The sequence below is a fragment of the Protobothrops mucrosquamatus genome, unplaced genomic scaffold (assembly GCF_001527695.2).
Source record: "Protobothrops mucrosquamatus isolate PMUCROS unplaced genomic scaffold, P.Mucros_1.0 scaffold1002, whole genome shotgun sequence".
Lineage (NCBI taxonomy): Eukaryota > Metazoa > Chordata > Lepidosauria > Squamata > Viperidae > Protobothrops > Protobothrops mucrosquamatus.
The window spans coordinates 239108-267097 of NW_015387239.1; the positions used below are offsets into that span (position 1 = coordinate 239108).

Below are 27990 nucleotides of genomic sequence, written 5' to 3' on the forward strand. Positions count from 1 at the left end.
CTAGAAAGAAGTCTGCAAACTAATCTGGTTGAGATTGCCCTAGTAGTTCAACAGCTATTGGCAACGTCTGGCAATAACCTGCCAACCCAATGGAAAGAGATGCAGCAAGGTAGAGGAAGGGCAGAAGAATCGCTGAATGCCATCTAGAGCCAACTCACTATAGAGACATCCTACTGCAACCCAGTGTTACAGTCTTCTCATCTGGGGACAACATGCTTCTTTGTATATCTCTATAGGCTGCCAATTGCATGCAGTTTCCCCTGGATTGCATCTGTTGGTTTGAATGTACGTGATCAGGTGTTCTTGAACGAGGAACAATGGCGAGACATCCAGCCCGCTCAAAATGACATGTGCTTATAAAACATGGTTTATGTGACAGAAGTGAGCCTACTTCAAACACAAATCTCCCCCCCCTCCAGAACTTTTTGGATCGAGTGCTTGATAATAATAATTCTAAAAAGATTCACTTCTGAAGAATCCCAAGATGTGCTTGTAAGAAGGGATACCAAAACTCAGAGGAGCCACCACTTCACAGTATATGTGTATATCCTGACTGTTTTCTGAAGAAACAAACTCAGAAGCAGCCTTGTTCATCCAAAGAGCAGATGCTAGATCTTTCTGGCCTGTTACACCAGCATGCTGGCTTTTCTTTTTCCCAAATGGTCTTTTATTGCACCTTCAAAACACACAGTCAACTTTCTAACACTTTGTTTATGGCCATAGAAAATATAGCGGTCTCTCCCCCCCCACCCCACCTAACTAACTCCAGTCAGCAGCATTCTCTTGACGTTTCAGCCAGGACAAAAGACACACTTACACCCTGGAGTCCTTTCCTTGAGCCGAGGGAGGAAGGGAGGAGAAGCAAAAGGCCCTCTTTGCAGGATCTTTGGGTGTGGGAAGCAGGAAAGGCCAGAGGTCAAAGGAAATCTGTCTGCTTTTACTTTACTGAATATTTCTGCTGGTTTCAGTATTCATACAAACCATGGCTTTTTAGGGCAATACACTCCATTAACCTTTTTATTTTATCTAAAGGTCTCCCCGTGGCCTTTGAAAGAGAGAGACCTTCCCTTCCCAGTCAACCCTCCCTCTTTCTTCAAGGCAAAGAGCAGGGCTGTAAGAGTCAAAAGAAAGCTTGGTTCCCTTTGGTGTGGGCAGTGCCTTTCCTCTTACCAGCAAAGGATATAGGCCTGAGTAATACTATAGAACCTGATTGCCTTTGCACACACTTTCACACACGCGTTCGTAACTCTTCCTTCACATCCACACGTGGCAACCAAAAACAGACACATATACTTCTTATGTACAGGATTCTCTAAAAAGCAATGTCCTTGGAGTAGATTCCCCCAAATTTCGTTCCTTCCCTGTATCTCCTGTGTAGCCCTCTTGCTCCTTGGGTCTCTTCAGCGGTAGATCGTTCCGACTGCCTTAGCATCTTCTTCCTTCAGAGAAAGGTACAGCAGCTGGACCGCCTCTTCTCCGACTCAATGTAGTCATGGATTTGGAACTTGGGCTCATCCAGCTGCTTCACAGCTCGCTGCTTGATCTCTCTGGAAACGAAAGAGTCAAAACACCGCTCAAGACATTATTTCAAGAAAAGGAACTTTCCTCCCAGAGAAATGTTTTCCTGGACTTCTAACCGTAGGAGAAGATTTCATCTTTCTTAAAATGCAGTACTCGGAGTAAAGCGTGTTAATGTCTACCCCCCACCTCCGCCCAGAAATAGATGCAACTCACAACTCCTTCCCGGTCTGCTGTGACCTCGAAAACCAGCTACAGTACACCATTTCTTGGATGTTTCATTTCAACACAAAGATTACAAAGAGTTCCAGAGAACACATCAAATTGCGTAAGTGGGCAGTAAAAAGGGAGGAAAAAAAATATTGGCGAGATGTTTGTGAACCATCCAAGGAGAAAAAAAAAGTGTTAGGAGAGGGAGATGGATGAAATCTCACTGAAAACTTCACAAAGGTATGTAATGTTGGTTGCCCCATTTAACACTTCTGCCAAGGGATTGAATTATGGATTATGGGATCTGATAACGGATACTTGTGAGAATTCCTTACATTTTTGAAAGTTGAGTCTTATTTGGTCTCACCTCGGATAGCCTTTTCTTAACTTAAGAAAGTTCATAGCAACCCAATGACCAATTCTCTTGGGTTTCCCCTCCTTCCCAAATTCTCCTGATGTTTTGGATGCTCATTCCTACCAGTCCCACCAGGATGGCCAGGTGGTCTGGATTTTACTATCCAAAACATCTTAAGGCATCAGCCTTTGAGTGCAGGGAGGGCTTGATAAAATGAAAGCAAGAAGGCTCAACATCTTCTCCCAATGCTGTTATAATCGCAGGGATTGAAGGCAAACTATCTGCAGCCTGTTACTCACTTTGCAATGGCCAGAAATGCCAATTCCACATTCATACCCGTCTTGGCACTAGTCTCCATGAAAGGCACTCCGTATTCCTGGAATGAAAACAGAGCAGAAAAAGTGGCAACATTTTGCCAGCAAACCTGATGAATCCTTTTTAACACTCCTGTGCTGGAATCTTAACAATAGCCCTGGAAACTTAAATATACTAATTTGTAATCCCAAAGAGGAGGTGGATTTGGGTCAGTTAAGAAGATAATTCAGGATACTATCTGCTCTGCATTAAGGGGAGGAGATGCTTGCCAATACAGATGGATTTTTCTGAAATTAGACAGAAAGCTTGGGTCACCTACTCCAGCTATGCTGTGAGACAGTCACACTTGGATTTGTTCACTTACCCTGGCTAAAGATTGCCCATCTTCTGTTCTGATAACTCGCTCACTGCTCATGTCAGCCTGCAGATAGAAAGACAGTAAGGGTGGGGAAGAGTTGAAGCATGCATAATCATGAGATACCTTAGCATTTTTCTATCTGGGGGGATTAAAAATGGAGACAAAATAAACATTTGTAAATAACTTAGGTAGAAGATAGGTTCTCCCCTAAAGCACCCACCTTAGCCTCACTCTGCTTCTTCTTTCAGCCATCTATCTATCTATCTATCTATCTATCTATCTATCTATCTATCTATCTATCTATCTATCTATCTATCTATCTATCTATCTATATGGCCGCCCATCTTAAATTTATGGCTCTGCGCAACTAACAGCACATTAAAACACCATACAACAATCTATAACAATAAATTATGCATAAATAATTGACAACTGAGGTAAATCGCCAAAGAAGCAAAAACAAAACTATCTACTGCATAGTAGGTTCTATCTCTGGTAAATGCAGTGTTGACTCCAAATCATTTTGTATTCAGGAAGAGTGAAAGCCAATCTTCTGCCAGGATTTTAATGCTTTCCTTTATTTTGTTATTTTTAAAAGTTTGAACATTATGTTTTGGTTATGCCATTGTTTGGTCTGCGTTCAGTTCCATTTGCTGTTCAGTTTTACGTTGTAAATTGCCTTGATTCTCAAAGAGAAAGAAAGGTAGGCTATCATTATATTTCTAAATAAATAAAGGTTTTGTTTTGGTTTTAAGCCATTCAGAAAACTAGGCCTTCCTGTGCAGCATTGAAGCAGCGTAGACATTTGTAGGCCAGAAAGGAAAGAGAGATAACCACAAAGATTTCTACCAACAGGAAAGGCATGGGATGGGGGACATCCACATGTGGGAGCACAAAGGAGCCCCGGGATCAGTCCCGACATGTTTTTCTCCCAGATCTTCCTGTGGCAACAGTGAACACCATTATGGAATCTTACTTGTTTCAGTGTGGCAAAAAAAGTATGTTATTTCCAAATTGAGCTTATCTTCTGGTGCTTGGCTTGGACGGATTCTGGTATTCCAAGGCTGGTCAGCTGTTGGCCTTTCCAGCTGTGGGTGCCTCTGCTTTGAGGGCTGATGGATTGGGGGGGGGGGGAAGAGAATGTCTTAAATTGTCTCATGGTTCCAGGGCAATTCCAGAGGTGTGAAGCTACAGATTCAGAGTGCCCCCTGCTGGCTCACTTTGGTCAGCAAAGAGGCAAGCTACAAAAACCCATCAAAGGATTTTCCTGCATACCTTATCTTCAATATTATTATAACCACCACCACCCAAAAATCAATAATCGATTTTCCCTTGTTTATATTCTGTTTTTCTTCCTTTTCTATGCTTGAGTGTGTACATTCAATTTTCATAATGAAACAGTTTTTTTGCACTTCCAGCCCACCGTTCTGCCAAACTGGGATGGCAACACAATATTTTTAGAGACATATTTTCTCAGGCATAATCTGCCGTGTGTGTGTGTGTGTGCACGGTGGCCAGAGTGGAGGCAAATTCCAAGATTTGAGGGATTGTGGTTCTCTATGCAAGCCTTTCTCTTACTGAAACATCTCCTCTTCCCAAGCGACATGATTCAAAGATAGACCTTCAAAATTTAGGAGATCTGGTCTGGTCTCTTGCATGGAAACTTTGCAATCACAGCACAAAATCCATACTTAAGTCCATGAGTTGCATAATTCTACCCTATAGTATCTGCCACCCAATGCTGTTTCATCTAAACTATTTCATGAATTGATGGCTGTTTCTCAAACTGCATTTTGAAATCATGCCCCGAAGAACAGTTATCGCACCTAGAGCCATCAGGCGTGAGCTGCAAAATTTCAGATGGTCACAAGGTGGCAATAAGGAGTTAGTAATTTCTGTGTTTCTTGATGACCTGCTAGATCTGATAAGCCTACAGGTACAACCATTCAGAGGGATGGTAAAATAGCTTATAGCCACCCCTGCCATGTAGTCATTCTTTGCTAGCTTTTCTAGGAGCAGAAACACTGTACCAGTATATCTGTCCTAATCGGCCTGAGTGAAAACAAGGCAGTAGAAACAATGGTGAGATCTGTTCTTATGCTGGGAGAAAAAACACTCCATGGAGTGAGGGTGGAGGTTCACCTCTTGAGCTTGTGGGTTGGTTTTCCAAATGTTTTGTTACCAGGCTAGGTAACTTCTTCAGCTGAGTTTAGGGGCTGTCAGTGTCAGTGTTCTTCTGCTTATAAGGGCTTCTGTGGTAAGTAGGTCTTGTGATGGGGAGGTCATGTCAGGTGAGGGTCATGCCAGGTGAGGGTTTTGTGATGGGTCTTGTGATGGGGTCACATCAAGTGAGGGTCTTGTGGTGGGTCTTGTGATGGGTCAGAAGCCCTTAAAAGCAGAAGAACACCAACACTTACATCCCTTAAATTCTCCTGAAGATGTTACCTAGCCTGGTAACAAAACATTTGGAAGCCAACCTATAACTCAAAGAATGAACCTCCACCCTCATCCTACATCTGAGCTACAGATATTCACCACTATCGCGCTCCATGGAGTGCCCAAATCCAAAGATGACTCCTCAGCAAAATGCCTGGGTGCTCCACCTCCCCCCATCTGGCCTTTGCCTCGGCACACTGTTTCCCCCTAATTTATTCTTTCCTCACCTACTCTAGGGATGTTTTTCCTCCTTTCTTTTTTTCCTGAAGAGTTGGGCACTCTAGTGGAGCATCGGTGATGCTCAGCATGTTGATTTCGTCAGAATGGCCCTGGGTCCCCTTTGCCTTTGTTTTATGTCAGGAACAAGGGCTGCTTCCTCAGCAACATCCTCTGTTTCTTGGAATGTGGTTTGGCAAATTAAAAAAAAAAGCTGTGATGCCAACAGCATATGGGGGCCCTACAGACTGTGAAGCCTGAGATCTGCATCTGATGATCCAACACTTTCTCCCATCACATCTGGCCTCTGAGCAGCTAATGACTGTAGACTTGGGGGGGGGAGAGTTTGCTAGCAGTTTTTATAAACTTTTTTCCCCCAATGTTGTCTTATATAAACCCTGGTTGATATTTTTAAAACCAACAGTTGCACATTGTCTTTTGAGAGCAAATGTAGTGATACCCATTGACCCCCTGACACAACGCAGGAGTTGTGTGAAGTGACCCCGGGTCTCATGGAATGAGGTAATTAAGGCTTATGTCGTACATTTAACTGGAACTGTCATTCCTTTTAAAGGAGAAAAAAAGGGAAAGAAGCCATTTGTTTGGGTGACTTCGTGATTTAAATCAAAGCACTCAGAAAGCCAATGTGTTTTTGTGTGTGTATGAGTGTATAAATATATTCAGCTAAGCCTCTTTCAAATAAGCCAACCCTAAGCTCTATTTCCCAGTCATGGGCATAAACTTTTCAATTTCCTGGAAGGGGAGCAAGGGCAGAGTGCAGCTGAATAATAGGGGTCAAAAAAAACTTTTCATATAGCCGTGAAAATTCAAAACAACAGAAAAGGTGCACAATTCATTTTAGTACTTTCATTTATTTCTTGGTTTGATTGTATCCCACCTTTTTATTATTTTTGCAAATAAGGTGGCAAACATATCCAATATAAATTTCTCCTCCTCCTCCCTTCCCCAGAACAACCCTGTGAGGTGGGTTGGACCAAGAGAGAGTGACTGGCCCAAAGTCACCCAGCTACCCTTCATAGCTAAGCAGGACTAGAATTCACAATCTCTTGGTTTCTAATCTGGTATCTTAAATCACTAGGCCAAACTGGCTCTTGGAGAGTTGGAGGACCACATCATCTGAAGGAAACAAGGGTGCCTTAATGGAATATGCTTTGCTGAGCTGGGGCTTGCAGGACTTTGATGACCCTAGTTGGCTTGGCCGCCCATTTAAAAAAAAAGGGGGGGGGGGTTCCAGGAAATCCTGGAAAAGTACAAGCACTGTTGCTTCACTGAAGTGCCCATCCATGTTCTCAGTAGTCCAAGGGTTAGCAAGTCTGCTTTGGTGTTATCTGTCCCACTATTCTTGGGAACCATCTTGCTCAGAAAACAATCTAATGTCATCCTGCAATATCTTTGATATATTGGTCTGAGAAAAAGAAATGTCTAGAGTCTTATATTTCATGCCTGTTTGGCTCCACTGGTTGAAAAAAAATTGTTTTGATCCCATGTCTTCTAGAAATATTATTTCGTGCATTTTGATTTTCTGCTAATGCTTTGGAACAAGCCTCTGCAAATCATTCCACAAGCTGCTTTCCAGCAACTCTTCCAAGGGAAATGTCACCTGTGAAGCCTCCCAACAGGTGAGCTAAGCTAACAAGCCACTCCTCTGCAGCTTTCAAGGACTGTATCCAAATCACCTGGTTGAAAGACTGCACAGATCTGCTACAGAACTATTGTTTGTTTATTTATTTAGTAAATGCCGCCCATCTCTCTATCCAAAGTCACTCTGGGTAGCTTACAATGCCATGAAAGCATATAGATATATTTATTTATTTATAAATATAATTCTCAGCAAGGTTAGAAAACTGCATCTGATCTACTGAAAAGTTGGGGACTATAACATGCAAAGCAACTGAGAAATAAATAGCAATCCCAAGAAAACTCATAATGTACCCCCAAGAGTAGGAAACCTCTTCATGCACTAGCCATAAAGCAGAATGAAAAATTCCTTTGTAAAAGGGATGGGGAATGTATGGCTCTCCAAATGTTGCTGAACTGCAAGTTAACTCTGCTGACTTGGGTTTGTAGTTCAACAACCCCCAGGAAGATCCAAGTTTTTCCATCTTGGGTTATGAGCTGATCACAGCAGGCAATTATGCAAAGCACACTACGATTAAACATTTCTCACAAGGAGACTATTAAGGGTCAAACAAGTTAGAAAGTGTCTGCAGGATGCCACAAATTTGTATTCCCACCCGAAGTTACATACCTTATTACCTAGAAGCATGATAACCACATCCTTTTGGGCATATTCATGGATTTCTGTGAGCCAAGCCTGCAAGGGAATGTTGAATGTGATGAGATGAAACATAGCTGAGAAGAAACACCAAACATCAAGACTTGACTGAGTTCACTCATCCTGTCCTGCCGTCTTGTTGCTTGTTTGCCTTTATCAGCTCAGCCATCGTGATTTGTAAATCTTGGCTTATGTCTTACTGTGTTGTGTGAACCTGATTAAATATGTGGCTTGCTTAGTGTAGCACAATTAAGCAATCCATGGTTTAGTGCAGTTTCTGAACCCAGCCACTGAATTACATGAGCTCTCAGCATTTAAGCAGGGAAGAGATAGGCCAAATCCTCTTGCTCTGATAAGAAGTAACTCAAGTAATTCTCAGGATGGGTATCCCAGACATTCCAATGAAGACCTCTAAGTCTCACACAATTTTGGGTTGCTCCTGGAAGGGCACAATGCTCTACGGTCCCTTTTGGCAATTGAGCCAATTTTGCATCAGATGTGCTGTGGCTTGGAGAGCAGTTTCCAATTAGAAGAAACTTTAAAATTACACCCATTTCCTAGACTTCCCATAATCCCCACAGAGCTTAAGGTACCAGAGTTCCCTGCTATCCTTAGAACTGTCTACTTGGCCAAGGAGGCAGACATTTCACAGATCTCCTACCCATTTTCCAAACTATCACTCAGCCTAAAGTAGGACAAGGATCAGGAACAGAGTCCTATCCGGACACCCATTTCTGTAATCTCCTTAGCCGTCAGCTCTTGACTGCTCAGCATTTTGTGCATGCTGGCTATTAGAATTGCTAAGTATTTCAAAATTTATTCTGAAGGTTTGGAGCAGGAATATGGCAGCTATATGGAAGTGCCCATATATTCCTGACAACCAAGTGCAAATAATATGAAATACATACAGTATGGATACCTCTTCTTGTATTTAGCCTGATTTTCCTTTTTCTTCTTCATCTCCCCTCTGACAACTTGTAGTCTGCTAGTTCTATGGGGCAGGGATGTTTTTGTGAAGTGTAAAGCACAGAGATATAACACATATTTCTATGCCAAGTAAAGTTTATATCAGTACTGTAAAAAAAAATAAAACTTTTCCGTGTCCAGTTTTATCAGACTCTAGGGGGCGGTGCTCATCTCCATTTCTTAGCTAAGGCAGCCAGCACTATTTGAAGACATTTTCATGGTCATGTGTCTGGCATGACTATATGCCGAAGTGCATGGAACACTGTTACCTTCCCACTGAAGTGGTACCTATTTATCTAGTCACATTTGCATGCTTTTGAACTGCTAAGTTGGGAGGAGCTGGGGCAAGTAACAGGCGCTCACTCCGTCACACAATGCTCGGGCCTCGAACTTGGGCTGTCAGCTTTTCATCCAACTAGCCCACATGTTTAACCACTGAGCCACTGCGCCCCCTATCAGTACTGAGTTATGGAAAATATTTTATTCCCATCTTTTAAAATTCTTGGTTTTTTAAGTGCAGGTGATCCTTTTTGTCTCTTTGCTGATTTCTGTGCAGCCCAGTGCATTTAGACAGAGACACAAGAACAGCTCAAATCGGGATATGTTTACTAATCAGATTACAACTTTAGCTTGCTGTTTGACTCCTGTGTGAGCAAGGGCTGGGGGACCATCTTGAATCAACAGTAGGCATGAAATACCCACCCGAATACTGTCAAAGGAGACTTTGTTGGTGATATCATAAAGGAGGAGAAGAGCTGGAAAAAAAAGAGAAATATGTGTTATTTGATGATTTTGTAATTTTCTAAAATTATCAAGCTATTAAGCACACATGGGGCCACATAGATCAATTCAAATATGAATCCCTCTATCCTTAGAGGGATTATCTAAATGTGTTGATAATCTCCATCCACAGGCACTTTCCCATCCTTGCTCAACAAATATCTGTTTGATGGAAGACTGTGGGATTTAAATCTAACATTGATTATACACAAGTCATAGCTATACCAGCCATTCTCAATGTAGTGCCTATGAGATGCATGTATCTTTCAGGGAAGATACAAAGATGAAGGGAAAGAGATGAGCTATGTCATAAATATAGTAGGATGCAGACAAAACAGAAAACCTCTTTTTGTTTTGAGCTTGATACAAAATAATCCCCTTAAAACATTCCATTGAAATATTCAGAGTTGGTTTCTTCTTGCTCTTAACAAACCTTACTTCACATAAACGTTTTTTTTAAGCTTGGAACACTCCAAAAGGCCATTTTGAACTCAAAATATTGCGCACTGCTAAGATATAGAACAATATAGATTGTACTATACATAAAATATAAACAATATATCAAACAGTGGCATTATCACTTGGTATTAGATCTGAGCAATGAAAGATCTACTCCGTTTATCACCCCAACTCTGATTCAATCTGAGATGAAGGAAGGCAGCATTCTAGAGCACCAACCTTGTGCATCACGATAGTACGCGTGTGTTACACTCCGGAACCTTTCCTGACCGGCCGTGTCCCAAATCTGCAATAAGGCAAAGACAGAAAACCAAGGAAACAGTCTTCATTGTATTCCATTAGAGAGACCCAGATGTGAAACAAATATTAGTGCAAGTGAAATTCACAGACAGTACGTGCAAAATGATATTCTTGGATAGTTCTCTGAATTATGTCTGTTTAGAACCAAGATAGTTCTTCCAAATAAGAGAATAAAAATGAACTATATTGTAGCACTTACAGAATTCAATTCAGCATATGGAAGTGATGATGCAAATGTAAAAGACTTGAATACAACTATCTCATAGATCCAATAGAAGTTTTTTTAACCAGAAATGTGCAAATAAATAACTTATTTCACAGTCTCAGATCCACACCATCAATACCAATATATATAATGGTTCATATACAACTAGGGCTATGCAATGCATTGAATTTAATTTGGATAAAAATGTTTCAGAACTTACAGGTATGCAAATATAGCCCCTGTCTCACAGAAAAAGACACGACTGGGTTGAAGACTTGTAGATAGGAGCTGCATTTGTATCCCTGTGAACTCTGAAGCACTTTTTTGGAATTGAATGAGAAATGCTGCACATCCCTGCTCTGCAGGCTTCACTTGCTGCCAGTTAGCTTGCAGGTGCAATTCAAGATGCTGGTCACCATCAATGGCTATTCAAGGGGTGACCCATCTTCAATATTTCAAGGTCAGAGTCACCTTGAACTATGAGATGGGTGGTAGGTAGGTAGGTAGGTAGGTAGGTAGGTAGATTGATAGATAGATAGATAGATAGATAGATAGATAGATAGATGATAGATAGATGATAGATAGATAGATAGATAGATGATAGATAGATAGATAGATAGATAGATAGATAGATAGATGATAGATAGATAGATAGATAGATAGATAGATAGATAGATGATAGATAGATAGATAGATAGATAGATAGATAGATAGATAGATAGATAGATAGATAGACAGACAGACAGACAGACAGACAGACAGACAGATATGGATGGATGGATGGATGGATGGATGGATGGATGGATGGATGGATGGATGGATGGATGGATGGATGAACGGACAGATAGACAACATAATGAAACAAAATGTGTATAGTCCAGTTCCTATTAAATTACATCCCCTGATGGGATTCAGGAAGCAGGGTTTTTTTTGTTGCACATCTGTGACCTAGAAAACCATTTCCTCCCCCACCCCCAGAGCCATATGGCCCAACCTATTTTTATTTATTATTTATTTTATTAATCAAATAAAAGTTACTTGCCCATCTTGCAACTATTCTGGGAGGCATATGATGTGCCATAAAATTTGAGTACATCTATCAATGGGTAGCAAACTTTTTTTTTTCCTCAAAAAAAAGTGCTGAGCGAACAGCTACCAATTAACTTCAAGGGCTCTTGGATGACATGGATTTCCTGTTTCCATTTTAATTTGGATTCAGGGCTGATTTTGCCACATGGGATTAGCAAGGAGTCGATACAGAGAATGCTTTGTTGGAAAGCAGGATTTCTTTGGAAGTCAGCCACATCTATGGCTTTTACTTCCACATGCCAAGCGGAAATGTAATAGCTGAAGCCTTTTAATGGAGAAAAACGGCTTGTCTCACAGTAACTGAATATATAGGAGGCCTTTTTCAGAACAGAAAAAAAATGGAGCAAGCGTACCTACTTAGAGGACCTCACAGGAAATGCAACTTTGGTGTATCGAGCAGACCTACCTGCAGTTTCACTTTTACATCATCCACGGTCACCACTTTATTCTGTAAGGAAAAAAAAATGCCCCACATTTATATAAAGAGCAAATTAACAAGAGGAACTCTATATTCAGCTTTACGGGGGGGGTGGGTGGGTTAGATCACCTGTGAGAAAACAAGCAGCTAAGGTCCTTTCTTATGATTTTCTATAACTCCCAGTTTAAAATTTCATGGGACAATCGCTAATAGTTATAAGGTAATAAGCTTCATGCATATTGCTGGCACAATTGGTGCACTGAAATTTTAGGCAAGACTGTAAGCAGCATATCTGCTTACAAAATATTGTATATCTAGTCATTCCTCTTTGCCTGCAATTTGGGGATCAGAGGTATGATATTTACTGGGATTGCATGCAAAGCAATCCTATCATCCAACACAATGCTTGTTAAGCTGGTTATCAGTAACTATTGGTACAATTAAAATACCTTAAATTTGTTCCGCATATATATTTTGTCAACTCTGGACTGAAGTAATGATGACTGCACTAATAGCAAATAATATTTTATAGATTATCAAGTGCTGGAGAGTTTCATTGTTAATTCTTTTTCATCATTCATCACACAAAGAAATTAGCACAACTTCTGATACTACATTTGTGGCAACTTAGATGTGCAAGTATTCACGGATCAGTGGAACGTGATGCGTAAATGCTTATACAATTACATTTTTTAAGGCTTTAAAGGGTCAAAAGTGGTTTTTGCTGTGTTAAACCAACATGGTCATCGTTCTAAAAACAAAGAAACAAAAGAGTCAGTTGGACAGAGTATGCAATAATGTCTTTTGCTACAAAATCCACAATCAAAATACTAAGCTATAACATAGTGACAAGGGAGATGCATCTTCCTTTGTAAGTTCTCATTACTATATTCAAGGGTTTGTGTTGTCCCAAACCATACTAATCAGATAATGATTATAATATAGAGGCCAAGACTCCACAAGTTATTTAGAATAACTGCAGCACACAGTAGATAACAAACGTGGTCCTGGAAGACCAGGAGAATTGTTCAATTATAGAACCCACTGAGGAATTTTGGACCATATCACTTTCTCTCAGCCTACTATAGCTCATAAGATTATCGTTTGGGAAATAAAATGAAGGGATATTCCCATATCATCTCTCTCGAGTTCCAAAAGGCCTGGGACACAAATGCTCATGATTGAAGGTGAATATAAGTGTCAAATGCTCATCATCACCATTAGGGGACTGGAGGCTAAAACATATGAGGAACGGTTGCTGGAATTGGGTATGTCTAGTTTAATGAAGAGAAGGACGAGGGGGGACATGATAGCAGTGTTCCAGTATCTCAGGGGCTGCCACAAAGAAGAGGGTGTCAAGCTATTTTCCAAGGTGCCTGAAGGCAGGACAAGAAGCAATGGTGGAAACTAAGCAAGGAGAGAAGCAACCTAGAACTAAGGAGAAACTTCCTGACAGTTAGAACAATTAACCAGTGGAACAACCTGCCTCCAGAAGTGGTGAATGCTCCAACACTGGAGATTTTTAAGAAGAGACTGGACAGCCATTTGTCCGAAATGGTATAGGGTTTCCTGCCTGAGCAGGGGGTTGGACTAGATGACCTCCAAGGTCCCTTCCTACTTTACTACTACTACTACTACTACTACTACTACTACTACTACTATTATTATTATTATTATTATTATCATCATCATCATTATCATCATCATCATCATCATCTTCATTATTCATCCACTATTATTTCCTCTTCTTTAACTGTTTTAACCTATGAGCTTTGCAAAGTTTTCAGAGCAGTTGAAGCAGATCCATTGTCTGCATGTGGCTGCTTCAAAAACGTCTCCCAGGTGTCTCCACATGAGCGTGGAGCCACTTTGCTTTAGCACAATTCAAGGAGAAGTGTTTCGGAATTCCTAGGAACACAAAAGGTTCTATGTATCACATCCTTTATATTCTGGAGCAACTATGGTGAAAAAAATGGAACAGGGTATTCAAAAAAAAAAAAAGGCAGGAAATACAGTAAGCCTCCATCTTTCACCCATCAATTCTCCCTACATTGCCTTCCTCTTCTGGCATTTAGGATTACAAGGCAAGCATGGAGCAAGCACCTTTATCCTTAAATAGACAAGACACGGTGATGCTAGTATACTGTTGCATATATTTCTTTTGTGAGAATGGCAGACAACTGCAATATGTTGATGAGTTAGGGGGAATCCTAACATCATAGACACCAGCAGGATAGCAGTACCAGTCATGGCTGATCTCGAGAAGCTAAGCCAAGCCAAGTCAAGGATAACCATTAGGAAGACTCTATAGGCTACACTGTGAAGTGGGAAAAATACAGGAAGAAGGCAGTGGAAAAACACTTCTGTACTGTTGCTAAGAAAATTAGATGAATGCAGCCATGGAGTCCAGCTCAACTTGAGGGAGGCTTTAGTTTTTTAGCATGAAGATATGGGGACACTGTATTGCATATGTGCTTGGGAAACAGGAGGAAGAGCCACAGCTTAGACAATAGTCATGCCCTCAAAAGGAAAAGGGGGCGTGGGAACTATATCAGAAGGGGCCATCCCTAGTTTTGGGGAAAATAAAATTAAAGAAGGGCAGAAATGCTTTCAAACTTGCAAGATTCTGTTTCTATAACCCTACAATAAAGTTAGTGTTGCTACTCATGGTTTGTGCTTCTGTCTGGACAAACTCGGAGGCTGTCACACATCTCACTATAATGCACATAGAATATAGCTACCTAATATAATTTCGGGAGGAAAGGAAAATAATGTGCTGTACGTGAATTTGACATGATATGGAAAAGTTTGATTTGGTTCAGCACAGCCAGAACCAAAACATTGTTTTGGAGTGCAAAGAAGGATAGCTTAGAGCAGGAGTCCTCAACCTTGGCAACTTTAAGACCTGTGGACTTCAACTCCCAGAATTCCTCAGCCAACAGAGCTGGCAGTTGAAGTCCACAAGTCTTAAAGTTGCCAAGGTTGAGAACCCCTGGCTTAGAAGCATCTCCTCAAATTATTTATTGCTTTGCTTTAAAATGCCCAGGGCCTAATATTACAAATTATTACAATATTCTTCTTAAACTATTATTAACAGTCTCCTAGGACCAGTTACTCTTTCCCAATAGTCTTCTCCAGATGAATTGGAGCTATCATTGGCCATATAAACTGGGAATTCCAGAATTTACCCATTTGGAGGAAGTCAGCTGAACCTAGATTGTCCACATAGTTAATATCATGACTGAATAGGTTGTTTTAATTAGTCTCAGAAAACTAAGCATGAGAAAGACAGTACGTACCACATTACCTAGTTGTAACATATAACTCAGTACCCACATTTTTTCCTCTTTAATTCATCAAACAAAAATTTTACCTATCTAGTACGTACATATCTGACATTCCATTGTGAGCTTATCATGTTTCCTACAAATTGAGATAATTTTAATTGACCGTATTTATCACACATAACAAAGAAATGCATACTAATCTTTGGAAAAAGATACCCAAGTTATGCATAGAGTATATTTTAGAGATCTTTTAAAGCACAACAATTAACCTGACTGTTACCATTCTTTTACCATTCTGTCTGTTACCGTTAGGAACCAAGAGCTTGACCAAAAAATTCCAGTATTGAGCTATCTTTGGTTTAGCTGCCAAGAGGAAGAAGGGAATGAATGCTTGCTTCATATTATTATTTTTTAATTCTAACCATCAAAAATATGTAACAAGTTGCATTTAAAGTGTTTTCAATCCTATTTCTTTTTTAAGTTCTAAAGTTTATTTAATCGAAAGCATTCTTCCAGAGTTTAAAAGCTTCACCATACAGTTACTAGAGATGAAGACAGGATCCAATCTGGGTCGGTCACCGGGACCAGAGATTTAGTCATCTGAACTTTCGGGCTTGTGCTGGAGCTCATCCTCAGGAAACTTCTCTCTAACACTTTACAACAGGGGTAGTCAACCTTGGCTCTTTTATGACTCGTGGACTTCAATTCCCAGAATTCCTGAGCCAGCTTAGCTTAGCTGGCTCAGGAATTCTGGGAGTTGAAGCCCACGAGTCATAAAAGAGCCAAGGTTGACTACCCCTGCTTTACAAGATTAGCCTGCTGGAAATGCTGACCTTAAACCAAAAGGAATTTTCTGGAGGATCCTTACATTGTATATCAGGGCTTGTTAATCGATCCTATTCAATTATACAAGTTTTTAAAAGGTCTGGAAACAAAGAGTTCTTCCGAAGATTTGAACAGCTGAGCTGAGACAGTACAGGAACAATTTTAAATAAAAGCTTTACATATGAATGGATTCTCAAAAATGAGGGCATGCTGGTGTAAGAAGGCATGAAAAGAACACAATTTCGGATTTTTTAAAAAACCCAACTAAGAACAATTGGCTAGAACTATCCTGCAACAGATGTGCTCCATTAATTAACTCAATAATGGGAGGAGCATCTGAAAAATAGCTTACATGCTCGTAAGTTGAAGTTAATAACAGTGTAGCAGCATAAAAAAAAACAGTGAATGCAATTTTTATTAGTCCTCCATACTTTTATTGGCTATGGAGCTGAATAAAGATATTGAAAAAGCTACTTAAAATCCTATAGCGCTGACTTCCATCCAATAGTGCCAATAAAATGTCATTTTCCATTTACAATTTACAGTTCTAAATGAAATAACATCTCTTGAGCTCTGGAGTAAGGCACACAATGTCTGACACATCTTATACTGTATAAATCGTATTATTTATGTGATGATGTGACATCATTGTTTTTCCTTTTCTCTCCCTTGGGCACAACAACACAGGGATTAATTTTCAGTGGAAACAGAAACCAACCTGATTCCTTGCATGAGTCGTGTCCCCTTGCTGTCCCTTGTTCCTGATCACACATGCCTCCAGTCACAAACTCCGACAGCCACATGTCACAGTGTGTTAAATGTCTACAAGCAACTCACATGCCTGATTTCTGACCTGTATAGTGCAGATTGGGACTGCAGTTTGTGGGAGGGAGGCTTTCAGTGCTTTTCCCAAACTGTCATCCAAGGGAAAAATCGTTCCATCTCAAAACTACAGAAGTTCTACGAGAGAAGATGATAGAAACTTTCCCTCTAGGACAGGGGTAGGCAACCTTGGCTCTTTTATGACTCGTGGCCTTCAACTCCCAGAAATCCTGAGCCAGCCATGCTGAGGGGAAAGGGAGAGGTTTCCAAGCTGAGCCATGCTGGCTCAGGAATTCTGGGAATTGAAGTCCACGAGTCATAAAAGAGTCAAGGTTGCCTACCCCTGCTCTAGGACTACCAGCAGCTCTGAAAATGTGTATGTGTGTGTAAATGAAGGGGGAAGAGAGGATAGAATAATGGACTCACAGGGCAGGACAAGACCATGGCGGTGTTCTATTCCAACCGCTGCCCAAGGCAGGAGCCCTTATACCAGTGGTCCCCAACCTTTCCAGCTTTGCGAACCGGCAGGGGTGGGAGGGGTAAGGGAATTTTTCATGTGAGCGGCAGGCGAGCGTGTGCACGCAGCTCCATTTGCACAAGTGGCCTGCCACTCGCACAAATGGAGCTTCATACAGGTACTCACTCGCTTGCTGCTCGCGCAAGTGGGACCGCGCGTGTATGCACACGCTCGCACACCACTTCCACAGCCTGGTTCCAAATGGCCCAGGGTTTGGGGACCCCTGCCTTACAGACAACCAGACAAATGGTTGTCCCATCGTTTCCTGAAACCTCCAGCGATGGAACGCCCACAACTCTGAGAGGCAGAGTTCCATTGATAGATTGCACGAAAGACCATTTGGGATTGAGTTTGGGTTGTTGTTTTTTACTACAACCACAGCAGAGAGGAATAGGATGAGGCTCCTGGGTCTACATGTGCTGGACTCCTGATCCAGCTACTGAAAGACCAAAACCAGGCAAGACAAATGTTTGCATCCATGTAATGTTCTTCCACCTGCGTTGTGCTTAGCTCAAAGGTCTACTGCAGGATGCCCAACACACTTCTCTGCTGTGGCAAACTATCTCCAGAATTAATAGTGGCCTCACCCGGAAGTCTATCCCGACAGTAGCTATGAAGGTCCCAGAGAGGAAGGCTCCATCTTTGAACTGGATGAGGAAGCAGGTCTTCCCCACACCTGAATCTCCAAGCAGCATCACCTACAAGATGAGGTGCAAAAGCCCATTAATATGGCTGACATTCATGTTTTCCCCCCCTCATGCTTCCTTATTAAAGAAGAGTCTCTCTCTCTCTCTCTCTCTCTCTCTCTCTCTCTCTCTCTCTCTCTCTCTCTCTCTCTCTCTCTCTCCTGTCAACAGTAATCTAATTTAGCAAGCAGAACTAGCAGCCAACAAAGAGAAGAACAAATAAATGGCAATATCTAATCTTCATCTTACTTTAGCCATTGTGACTGGGAGTCATTCATTGTCTGCTCTACTAAAACAGTCTTATTCCATCAATACTGGCCATAACTCAATGTGGAGAACTTAGCAGAAAATCAGGAATCTGGTAGCGCCTTTTCCGATTAATAAATATTATTAAAAACGTTTTTACAAAACTTCCTGATTTTTTTTTGATTTTTTTTTTGCCACTGTAGAACAGTGTTTCTCAACAGTGACAAATTTAAGATGTGTAGACTTCTAACACTGGCTGGGAAATCTGGGAATTGAAGTCCCCAAGTTGCCACAGTTGAGAAATACTGCCACAGACTTAACAAGGCTTATAACAGATAATTTAAAAACAACAACAACAACGCTTTAGATCAGAGGTCTTCAAACTTGGCCCTTTTATGACTTGTGGACTTCAACTCCCAGAATTCCTCAGCCAGGCACGCTGGCTGAGGAATTCTGGGAGTTGAAGTCCACAAGTCATAAAAGGGCCAAGTTTGAAGACCCCTGCTTTAGATCTCCTATAAGCACAGCTCCTCTCCGGTACTAATCAAAGTGCCCCAACTTTTGTCAGGATTCCGTGTGAGCCTGAAAGAAAAGATGTCACATCTTTAAGAAGCCAATTTTCTAATGTAATTCATTGCATTAAAGTTGTTTCGTTCAGGTTTGCAGAAGAGTGAAAAAGTTGGACTGCTGTGATCAATAGCAGGATAGTCTTGTGCTTGCCTGAAGTTCAAGGCAAGTACTTGGGAAATCTTTAAAGCGTGCACCCCTTTCTGCTTATCTCCCCCTTTAGTGTTATAGCAAGCTTACAAGGATGGTGTAGGACAAACTTCTCCATCTCGTGCTCTCCAGGTTTGCCAAAGGCACCACCTGGTTGGGAATTGTGGTAATTTAAATTGAACAAATCTGGACCAAGTTGAAAAAGGATGTTTTAAAATGGTTCCAAATAGAGGATACTTTGCTAAATCTTTTAGGAAGGTTTAGCTCAAGGAAAACCATCCATGATCTCCCTTTCTCGTCCCAGGTCTTTCCAATGAAAGCGGTGGGATCCCTCTGTGGCCCTGGCAAAATAAATTCCTATATTTTCATATTTTTCCTCTAGTCCTTGCATAACTAGCAATGGTGGAAACTGAACTCCAGAAATAGAGTTGTTGGCTTGATGGGGCATGTTTGGCAAGTCTTCCTTCCTATTGTGCTCCCTCAAGAGAAGATCTCCCGTGCAGGTGAACTTTTTTGAGGGATATCTTTCCCACCGTCCTGCTTCTCTGAGAGACTTTGGAGTTCGTTTGTGAGCTGGCCCCACACATCTTTCTCTGGGGCGATGAAAGGTTATAAACTCTGCTTAACTTCTTGTCCTTATTTTCATCATTACTAAAAGCACCTCTTCCTTGTCAGTGTTGCCTCTCTTCTGCACAAAAGATAAGGAGATCAGCTTGTAGCTACTCTAAGAACCAGCTGCTGTTTTCAATGGAAACAAACAACCCATTTATGTTTACACTTCACGCCATATGGTCCGGCTTGTGCTTTTGCTTAGCCTTCTAGCTAGGCTTCTAGCTGGACAAATTACATCTCTGGAAGTACAGGAGCCCTATGCCTTGTTCAAGGACTTCAGCATCTTCCTGAAGTGTCAGGGCAGCTGACTCTAGGAGGTAGTGAAGTACAGTGTTTCTCAACCTTGGCAACTTTAAGACGTGCAAATGTCAACTCCCAGAATTCCCCAGCCAGCTGAGAAGCACTGAGCTAGTATGACAGGGCCTAAATCTCCTAACTGCTTCTGAGTTACTGCTCCTCAGCTTAAGAATTATAATAATTACAGTTCCTTATTTAGGATTATTAATTCCAATTTAAGGGAACTTCTGTAGAGCCTACAATAGTTTCTTGGCTCCATTTATGGGAGTCCTGCCTTCTGCTGCCTCGGACCCTCTTCAGTGGTCACTGTCAGCATGGCTGTGTTCCCTCAAGTCAGAATATTATCCTATCTGTGCTCTTATCTGGGAATGAACGTCTTCACTGAGACTACTTGCACAGGATCAGTAGTTATGCACTGAAACGTGTTGGATGGAGAGGTCACCCAATGGTCTGGGAAGCCCTGGTGAGATGTCAGAAACCCCAGCTCAGAGGGAGCTGCACTTCTCACCTTTGCCCTATGCAAGGGAATAGTCCATTAGCTAATGTTACCTCTGCCTAATCCAAACATTTTACTAATCCTCCAAGTAATCCCCAAGGGCACAGTTCACACCCAGCCTCTTTCCTCCCTCCCTGGAATCAGATTCGTCATTGATCTACGATGTTATATAGACAAAGGGTGGAGAAAGAAGAAACTGTTTGTGGCTGATACACTAGATTAAATCTGATGTATATTTCTAACAACTAGTTCCTTCTTCCATGGGCTTTTGTCTATTTCCTCTGACGCCACTGTGACCCTACACAAAGAATCCATGGGTTAGATTAGGGGTGGGGAATCTTGGCCCTTTTATAACTCGTGGACTTCAACTCCCAGAATTCCCGAGACAGCCATGCTGGGAGTTGAAGTCCACAAGTCACAAAAGGGCCAAGGTTCCCCCACCCCTAGGTTAGATCAAAACCTGAGAGGTATCATTATAATCCATCAGGAGAAGATCCTTAAGCTCTGGGGCTCTCTTCCTTTCTTGCCCCTTTCCCACCTCTGTTGCAAGATAGCAGAGCAAACAGGCAAGCCAATATCCACTCCTTCTAAGCAAACAGACTTTCAGCGTAAAAACCCCAGCTTGGTTGGCATTTTTTGATTCCCTATTTACCCCAGGGAAGGAAAAACGATAACTGAGGCTATTCTGATTAGTTAGAAAGGACTTGCCATATGGCATCTTAAGGATTTATTGTGGTGTAAGATTTTGTGGGCGTTTTCATTTAAGGTGTTCTGGTCCACCAAAGGGAGAGCACATACTCTCTCACCTTTCTGGAATTTATCCCAGGGAGAAATGTGGGTTAGCCAGCATTTGTCCTCCTACAAAAAAAATCAGCCCACCCAGCTCAGAGATAACAACAATCATTAGGGCAGTGGTTCTCAACCTGTGGGTCAGGACCCCATTTGGGGTCGATCGACCATTTCACGGGGGTCGCCAAGCAAGGCTGTCCGCCATTTTTTTTGTCCGCCATTTTTTCCCCTTTTCCGGCGGGTGCCTTACCTCCCTTGGGCTGGGCCAGCTGGTGGTCGGCCTGCTCCGTCTCTGCCGCTTGCCAGCTATGCCTCGGCCGGCGCAGGGGGCGGAACCACGCATGTGCGGCGCTCCCAGGCAGGGAAAGTCCTCGACTTATGACCGGTTGGGTAGTCCTCAACTTACGACCGGTTTAGTCCTCAACTTACGACCGGTTTAGTCCTTGACTTACAACCGGTTGGGGTCGCGGCATTAAAAAGGTTGAGAACCACTGCATTAGGGGAAAATGCATCAACAGCCCTGGCGGAACAACAAACACTGGACTCCTAGTGGCCAGACTTGAAAAATAGGTCTTAAAAGGAAACAAACTAAGGAAAGAAAGCAAGTCTACGTGTCCCAGGACAATGTTGCAGGATCCAATCTGGGTCAGTTGCCACAACCAGAGGTTTAGTCTTCCGAGCTTTCAGACTAATACTGGAGCTCATCCTCAAGGAATTTCTCTCACAGACATTTGGTGAGAGAGAAGTTCCCTGACAATGGACTTTAGCACAAGTCTGAAACCTCAGAAGACTAAACCTGGTGGTCCCGGTGACCGACCCAAATTGGATCCTGAAACAAACTAAGCTTAGATTCAGAACTACTGAGAAAATGGGAAGCTGCAACACACCCTAACTAAAAAGAACCAAGTATGGGAAAACTGCTACAACTACTTTCACTTTAAGAAAGGGGAAGAGAAAATGTCATCTCTCTGCATTTTTATTATGGAGGGAGTGTTGGTTTAATAGATGGTAGCCAGTCCCAGAACCGGGACTCATGCAGGGAAGAACCATATAGATCAGTGATGGCGAACCTTTTAGAGACCGAGTGCCCAAACTGCAACCCAAAACCCACTTATTTATCGCCAGGTGCCAGGTAGGCGTGGCCCACTGGGTGGGCATGGCTGTGGTCATGGCAGACTGGGTGGGTGTGGCCAAGCTGGGCATGGTCACCTCGATGTTGCTTGTGGGAACATCTGTGGGGGCCGAGCAGGGTTGGGGGAGATCCAGGGGGTCTCTGGCAGGTGAGGCGGTGGTCAGGAGGCTCATCCTGCGGGGTGAGGCGAGGCAAGGCGAGGCAGGGCAGGGGTGTCATTGTCACAGGGCAAGGTGAGGAAGGGGCCGGGGCGGTTGCTGCCTGACACCATTGGCCCCCGCACACAGAGGCCAGTGAGCGCATGGGTGCTGGGATGCATCCAGCCATGTGGGACCTCGGCGAGTTAGTGGACGGCTGATTGAAGAGGGACGGTTGCCATCTCCGGGGCATGCCGAGCGTGCCCACAGAGAGGGCTCTGAGTGCCGCCTCTGGCACGCGTGCCATAGGTTCGCCACCACTGATATAGATTATCCTGCCTGAGGCCCTTGCGGGAAGGTTGGACAATGTATCTGAAGTTGTAATCCATGGGAGTTGGAGTCCACCTGACCCAGAAAGTGCCATGCGGGGGAAGGAAGATAGAATAGGCCAGGAATGATTGCTGTGAAGAAATGGCCCAGGACCCAGGGCCAATTTGCAAAGCTTCTTTGATTGTTGTTGTTGCTCCTTCTCAGTGTCGCTCTTTTTTTGCGTCCTGCCTTTCTTGGGTGTCAGGAAGAGGGGGAAGCAGCAGCAGTTCCAGGCCCCAGTTGACTGGAGAACAAAAAGAGCACCACTAACAACTGGCAGCTACATTAGAGTAATTGGGAGAGAGTGGGGATCTCTGGTGGAGGCCGGGCTATGATCCTTTTGAAGGATCCCCTGCCAGAAGGAATCTGGAAGCGGAGTGACTGAGTAAGCAGCATCAAACAGGGTGTTTTGGATTTAAGGTTGCAAAAGACCTGGTAGCCAAAATGTTTTCTTCTGCTTCCAGGCCCAGCAGCCTGATTCCTATCAGTGAAAATATAGGGCCAATCCATAACCTGGCCTTAGTATATGTGGTCCTCAACTTACAATCATTCATTCAGTGACCATTCAAAGTTACAACACCACTTAAAGAAGTGACTTATGACATAAGTTTTTTCACACTTACGACCACTAAAGCATCTCCATGGTCCATTGAAGTATCTCCATGGTCACGTGATCAAAATTTGGATGCTTGGTAAATGGCATGTATTGTGACTGTTGCCGTATCCCAGAGTCATGTGATCATTTTTTGCAACTTTCTGACAAGCAAGGTCAATGGGGAAGCCAGATTCACTTCACCACCATGTTATTAACTTAAGAACTGCAGTGGTTCACTTAACAACTGTGGCAAGAAAAGTTGTAAAATGGGGCAAAACTCACTTAATAATTGTCTTGCTTAGCAACAGATATTTTGGGCTCAATTGTGGTTGTAAGTCGAGGATTACTATATGTAATATGAACTCATCTTTCCTATACGTTGTAAAATAGCTATAGCTTAGCTTGTAATATATCTCCAGCCAATTGTGGCTCATACACTAATCTATTATTAAATAAACCATTAGGGTATGTGAGAGCCCAGTCATTATCCGAGGCAGGAGGTGAGTTCTGTCTTCCCTGCAATTAAATATCCTTCATGCCCTCAAGACATTACTTTCACTAGGAAGTGGGAGGCAATGGAGTCACTCCTTTGCTTCCCCAAAGCATAAAATATATGCTTAGCCAGGCATTATTATTTTTTTGTCCAAATGAAGTCTAGCACAGGACCTTCGTTCTATGGGGAACAAAATCAGTAATGGTAAGGAAAGATTGTTGTTGTTGTTAGTTGCAAAGTTGTGTCCGACCCATCGCGACCCCATGGACAACGTTCCTCCAGGTCTTCCTGTCCTCTACCATCTTCTGGAGTCCATTTAAACTCACGCCTACTGCTTCGGTGACTCCATCCAGCCACCTCATTCTCTGTCGTCCCCTTCTTCTATTTCCCTCAATCTTTCCCAGCATTAGGCTCTTCTCCAGTGAGTCCTTCCTTCTCATTAGGTGGCCAAAGTACTTGAGTTTCAACTTCAGGATCTGGCCTTCTAAAGAGCAGTCAGGATTGATCTCTTCTAGGACTGACCGGTTTGATCGCCTTGCAGTCCAGGGGACTCGCAGGAATCTTCTCCAGCACCATAGTTCAAAGGTCTCAATTCTTTGGCGCTCAGCCTTTCTTATGGTCCAACTTTCACATCCATACATTGCAACTGGGAAAACCATGGCCTTGACTATACGCACTTTTGTTGGCAGGGCCAGGTCTCTGCTTTTTAGTATGCTGTCTAGATTTGCCATAGCTTTCCTCCCCAGGAAAGATACTACAGTTATTGTGTGCAGATAATTTGAGTTGTTATTGAGCATGTCCCCTGTGCCATTTTGGGCAGTGGTTTTTTTGTCATTAGACAGCCAACAATGTTTTAAATTTCCAACATGATTATGCAGCAGTCCTTCCTTCACAGAGAAAAGTGCATCACTTCACTTGATTTCTGTTGTACTCTCATACATACTTCTGTTTATTAGAATACTGATCTACTGTCCAACTCTGATGGAAGCACGGATATTAGCACTGGAAACTGATGCTAATACAATTCCTTGCATAAGGGAAAGCAATAGATACTTAGCTATATTCACAGAATCGCTTTGCTAGCTATAGCGACACTTCTTTCAGCTGCCTTCTTGGGACAAGCTGGTTCTTCACCACAAAGCAGGCAATTTTGCAGGACCATCATTGAGGATGCTTACGATGGCACAAAGAAACACCAGGATATAAATGAAATAAATAACTTGCAACATAAATAGAATTGCAGTATTTGCCAGTACCCAATAAACAGCGACCGTGCAGCACAATTGCTGGGGTTCGTATCTCAGCTGAGGAGATCTGTGCAAGCTCTGAATGTGAGGAAGTGCACTTCGCTGCCTTGCCAAACCCTTCCCCCATCTTTGCTTCTTTCTCAGATGCGTCTCCTGATTAGCTTCCCACTTTAGCTGCTTCCTCCCAATGTGGTTTGAATAGCAACAGCTACAGCTGCTGTTGCTGCTGCAAAGGAGAACAGTGCAACCCTGTTTATTGAGCATCGATTTAAACAAGCGGTCTTGCTAAAGAGGAACCAAGCTGTGTGATCATCCTGCTCCAGCCCTTAATGATCCACTTTACAGATAGTCCTTGACTTACAACAGTTCATTTAGCAACCATTCTAAGTTACAACGGCCCTGAAAAAAGTGACTTATGTCCGTTTTTCACACTTACGACCCCTTGCAGCAACCTCGCAATCAAAATTCAGATGCTTGGCAACCGACTCATATTTATGACGGTTGCTGTTTCCTGCAATCCTGTGATCCACCTTTTGCGACCTTCTGACAAGCAAAGTCAATGGGGAAGCCAGATTCATGTAACAGCCATGTTACTAACTTTAACGACCGCAGTGTGCCCCTTAACAACTGTGGCAGGAAAGTTCGTAAAATGGGGCAAAACTCACTTAACGGCTGTCTCACTTAGCAAAAGAATGTTTGGGCTCCATTGTGGTTGTAAGCCGAGGACTAGCTGTATCGTCTATGGAGGCAGAGCTCGGCCTGAACATGAGCCTAGTACAGTTGTAACCAAGAATTCATCAGGACTTAGGAAAGAGCCCATTTTCAAAGCCAGAGGGACTTCTGCACTTTGAGGGGCAGATTTATAAGCCCGTGAATGCAGGAAAAATATTCAGCAGCCTTATTGTCCCTACCAGTGCTCTTCCCCATCTAAAGAAACGACCTGTTGAATTTCTGTTAACTACCGGTAGGCATCTGTTAAAGATGCAGGAGCACAGTTGAGCGTTGGTAGGAACGGCAATCCTAAAATCATAATTCAGTCGTCAAACACGAAGAAAAACGCCCTTGGTCTTTTTTTTCCTCACAAATAGCCATCTGGATTACAAATAACCATCTGAAAGAGACTCTCTAAGCCAGGGTTTCTCAACCTTGACAACTTTTAAGATGTGTGGACTTCAATTCCCAGAATTCCCCAGCCAGCCATGCTGGCTGGGGAATTCTGGGAATTGAAGTCCACACATCTTAAAGTTGTCAAGGTTGAGAAACCCTGCTCTAAGCAGACCTGCGCCCCACCACCGTTTTTCCAAATTAGGCTGGGTGCTGAGACTCGCCCCTTTATCCTGTCTCAGCCAAGTTCATGGGCGAAGTTGAACCCTTCCGAGGCGTTGGGTGGGGGAAGCTAGCGGGGAGAGCGTGAAGCGGGGGCGGCTATTAAGCTTCCCCCCCCCCGCTTCTTCTCCAAGACAATTTGGGGAGGGGGAGCGTGTTTACTAGGATGCCTCTCGGCCTTTGGTCGTCTTGCCTTGCCTGGGATGACAGCCGCCAAGATCCTCCCTCCCCCCCCCCCGCCCGCACGCTCCCTGCCCTCTCTTGTGCCCCCTGGTGCCCATTCGGGGCAGGCTCACACCTTGCCGGAGAGGTCGTAACTCTTGCCGAGCGACAAAGGCTTCACTGCGGGCGGAAGTGCGGCGGGGGGCCCGTTGCGCGCCGGAGGGGTGTCCCCGCTGCCTGCTCCGTTGCTGGTCATGGTGGCTCCCGCGCAGGGAGCAGGAACTGCCGGGGGAGCTTCGAGAGCTCCGGCCACGCTGCCGCTGCCCCTCCTCTCCTGCCCACGCGCGGAACCGCCCCTTTCTTGCGCTCGGGAAGGGAGAGCGCCCGAGCCAGCCGCCGGCGCTGGACCGAAGAGGGGACCCGAAGCTTTGCGAGCGCTTTCGCCTGCCTGGGGCGCTGGTGGCCTCGGACTTGTCTTCTCACATCAGCGCTTGTTGTTGTTGTTTCTTTACGGTCATGTATTTTGCTGAACACCAATGAAGCGGTTCGGGTGTGTAATTGTAGAAGATGAATGATAGCCGTGCAGTTGGTTTGCCAATCAGGCCGCGGCTGAGAAGGGATTTTTTTTTCTTCTCGTTTTGATGAGGATGTAGCTGCAGGACAGCCTGCCTTGTGCTTGCAACGTGCCTTGCCCTGCTTCCGTGTAACTCAGCCCTACTTTTCTGCCACGCATTCAGGGACGTGGTTTTTTTTTTCTTCTCTGCTCTGGTCCCCCTGGACACAGTTCTCCGGAGCCATTCTTAATAGGGCAGCAGGAGAAACTGGTTCTTTCCAAGTGGGCTCTACCTTGATATGCACCAGATCCCCAAAAGAGAGTCAGTGTTAATAATAATAATAATGATGATAAAGTTGGAAGGGACCTTGGAGGTCATCTAGTCCAACCCCCTGCTCAGGCAGGAAACCCTATACCATTTCGGACAAATGGCTGTCCAGTCTCTTCTTAAAAACTTCCAGTGTTGGCGCATTCACCACTTCTGGAGGCAGGTTGTTCCACTGATTAATTGTTCTGTCAGGAAGTTTCTCCTTAGTTCTAGATTGCTTCTCTCCTTGATTAGTTTCCACCCATTGCTTCTTGTCCTGCCTTCAGGTGCTTTGGAGAATAGCTTGACTTCCTCTTCTTTGTGGCAGCCCCTGAGATATTGGAACACTGCTATCATGTCCCCCCTCGTCCTTCTCTTCATTAAACTAGACATACCCAATTCCAGCAACCGTTCCTTATATGTTTTAGCCTCCAGTCCCCTAATCATCTTTGTT

The 27990-nt window shown here is 43.3% G+C and overlaps 1 protein-coding gene across 1 annotated transcript; it reads right to left on the bottom strand.

Annotated features, from left to right (window-relative positions):
* Positions 1-751: 751 nt before the first annotated feature.
* On the bottom strand, positions 752-26846 carry RAB37 (RAB37, member RAS oncogene family). Its single transcript, XM_015819858.2, has 9 exons — positions 26813-26846; positions 17960-18070; positions 11910-11951; positions 10129-10195; positions 9373-9425; positions 7678-7743; positions 2763-2819; positions 2383-2459; positions 752-1547 (listed from the first exon to the last, which is right to left on the bottom strand). Exons 2-9 carry the CDS (start codon positions 18065-18067, stop codon positions 1442-1444), a joined length of 576 nt encoding a protein of 191 aa, XP_015675344.2. The 5' UTR covers positions 18068-18070; positions 26813-26846; the 3' UTR covers positions 752-1441.
* Between the last annotated feature and the right edge of the window lie 1144 nt (positions 26847-27990).

Bases quoted from the DNA above. Each gene is read 5' to 3' on its own strand.
- RAB37 (XM_015819858.2), bottom strand. From the start codon at position 18,067: ATGCTGCTTGGAGATTCAGGTGTGGGGAAGACCTGCTTCCTCATCCAG. The intron at 11,952-17,959 runs GTGAGGCCACTA...TTTTCCTTACAG, and splicing joins CTGTCGGGATAGACTTCCGG to AATAAAGTGGTGACCGTGGA. The intron at 9,426-10,128 runs GTTGGTGCTCTA...TTTTTTTTCCAG, and splicing joins GTACTATCGTGATGCACAAG to CTCTTCTCCTCCTTTATGAT.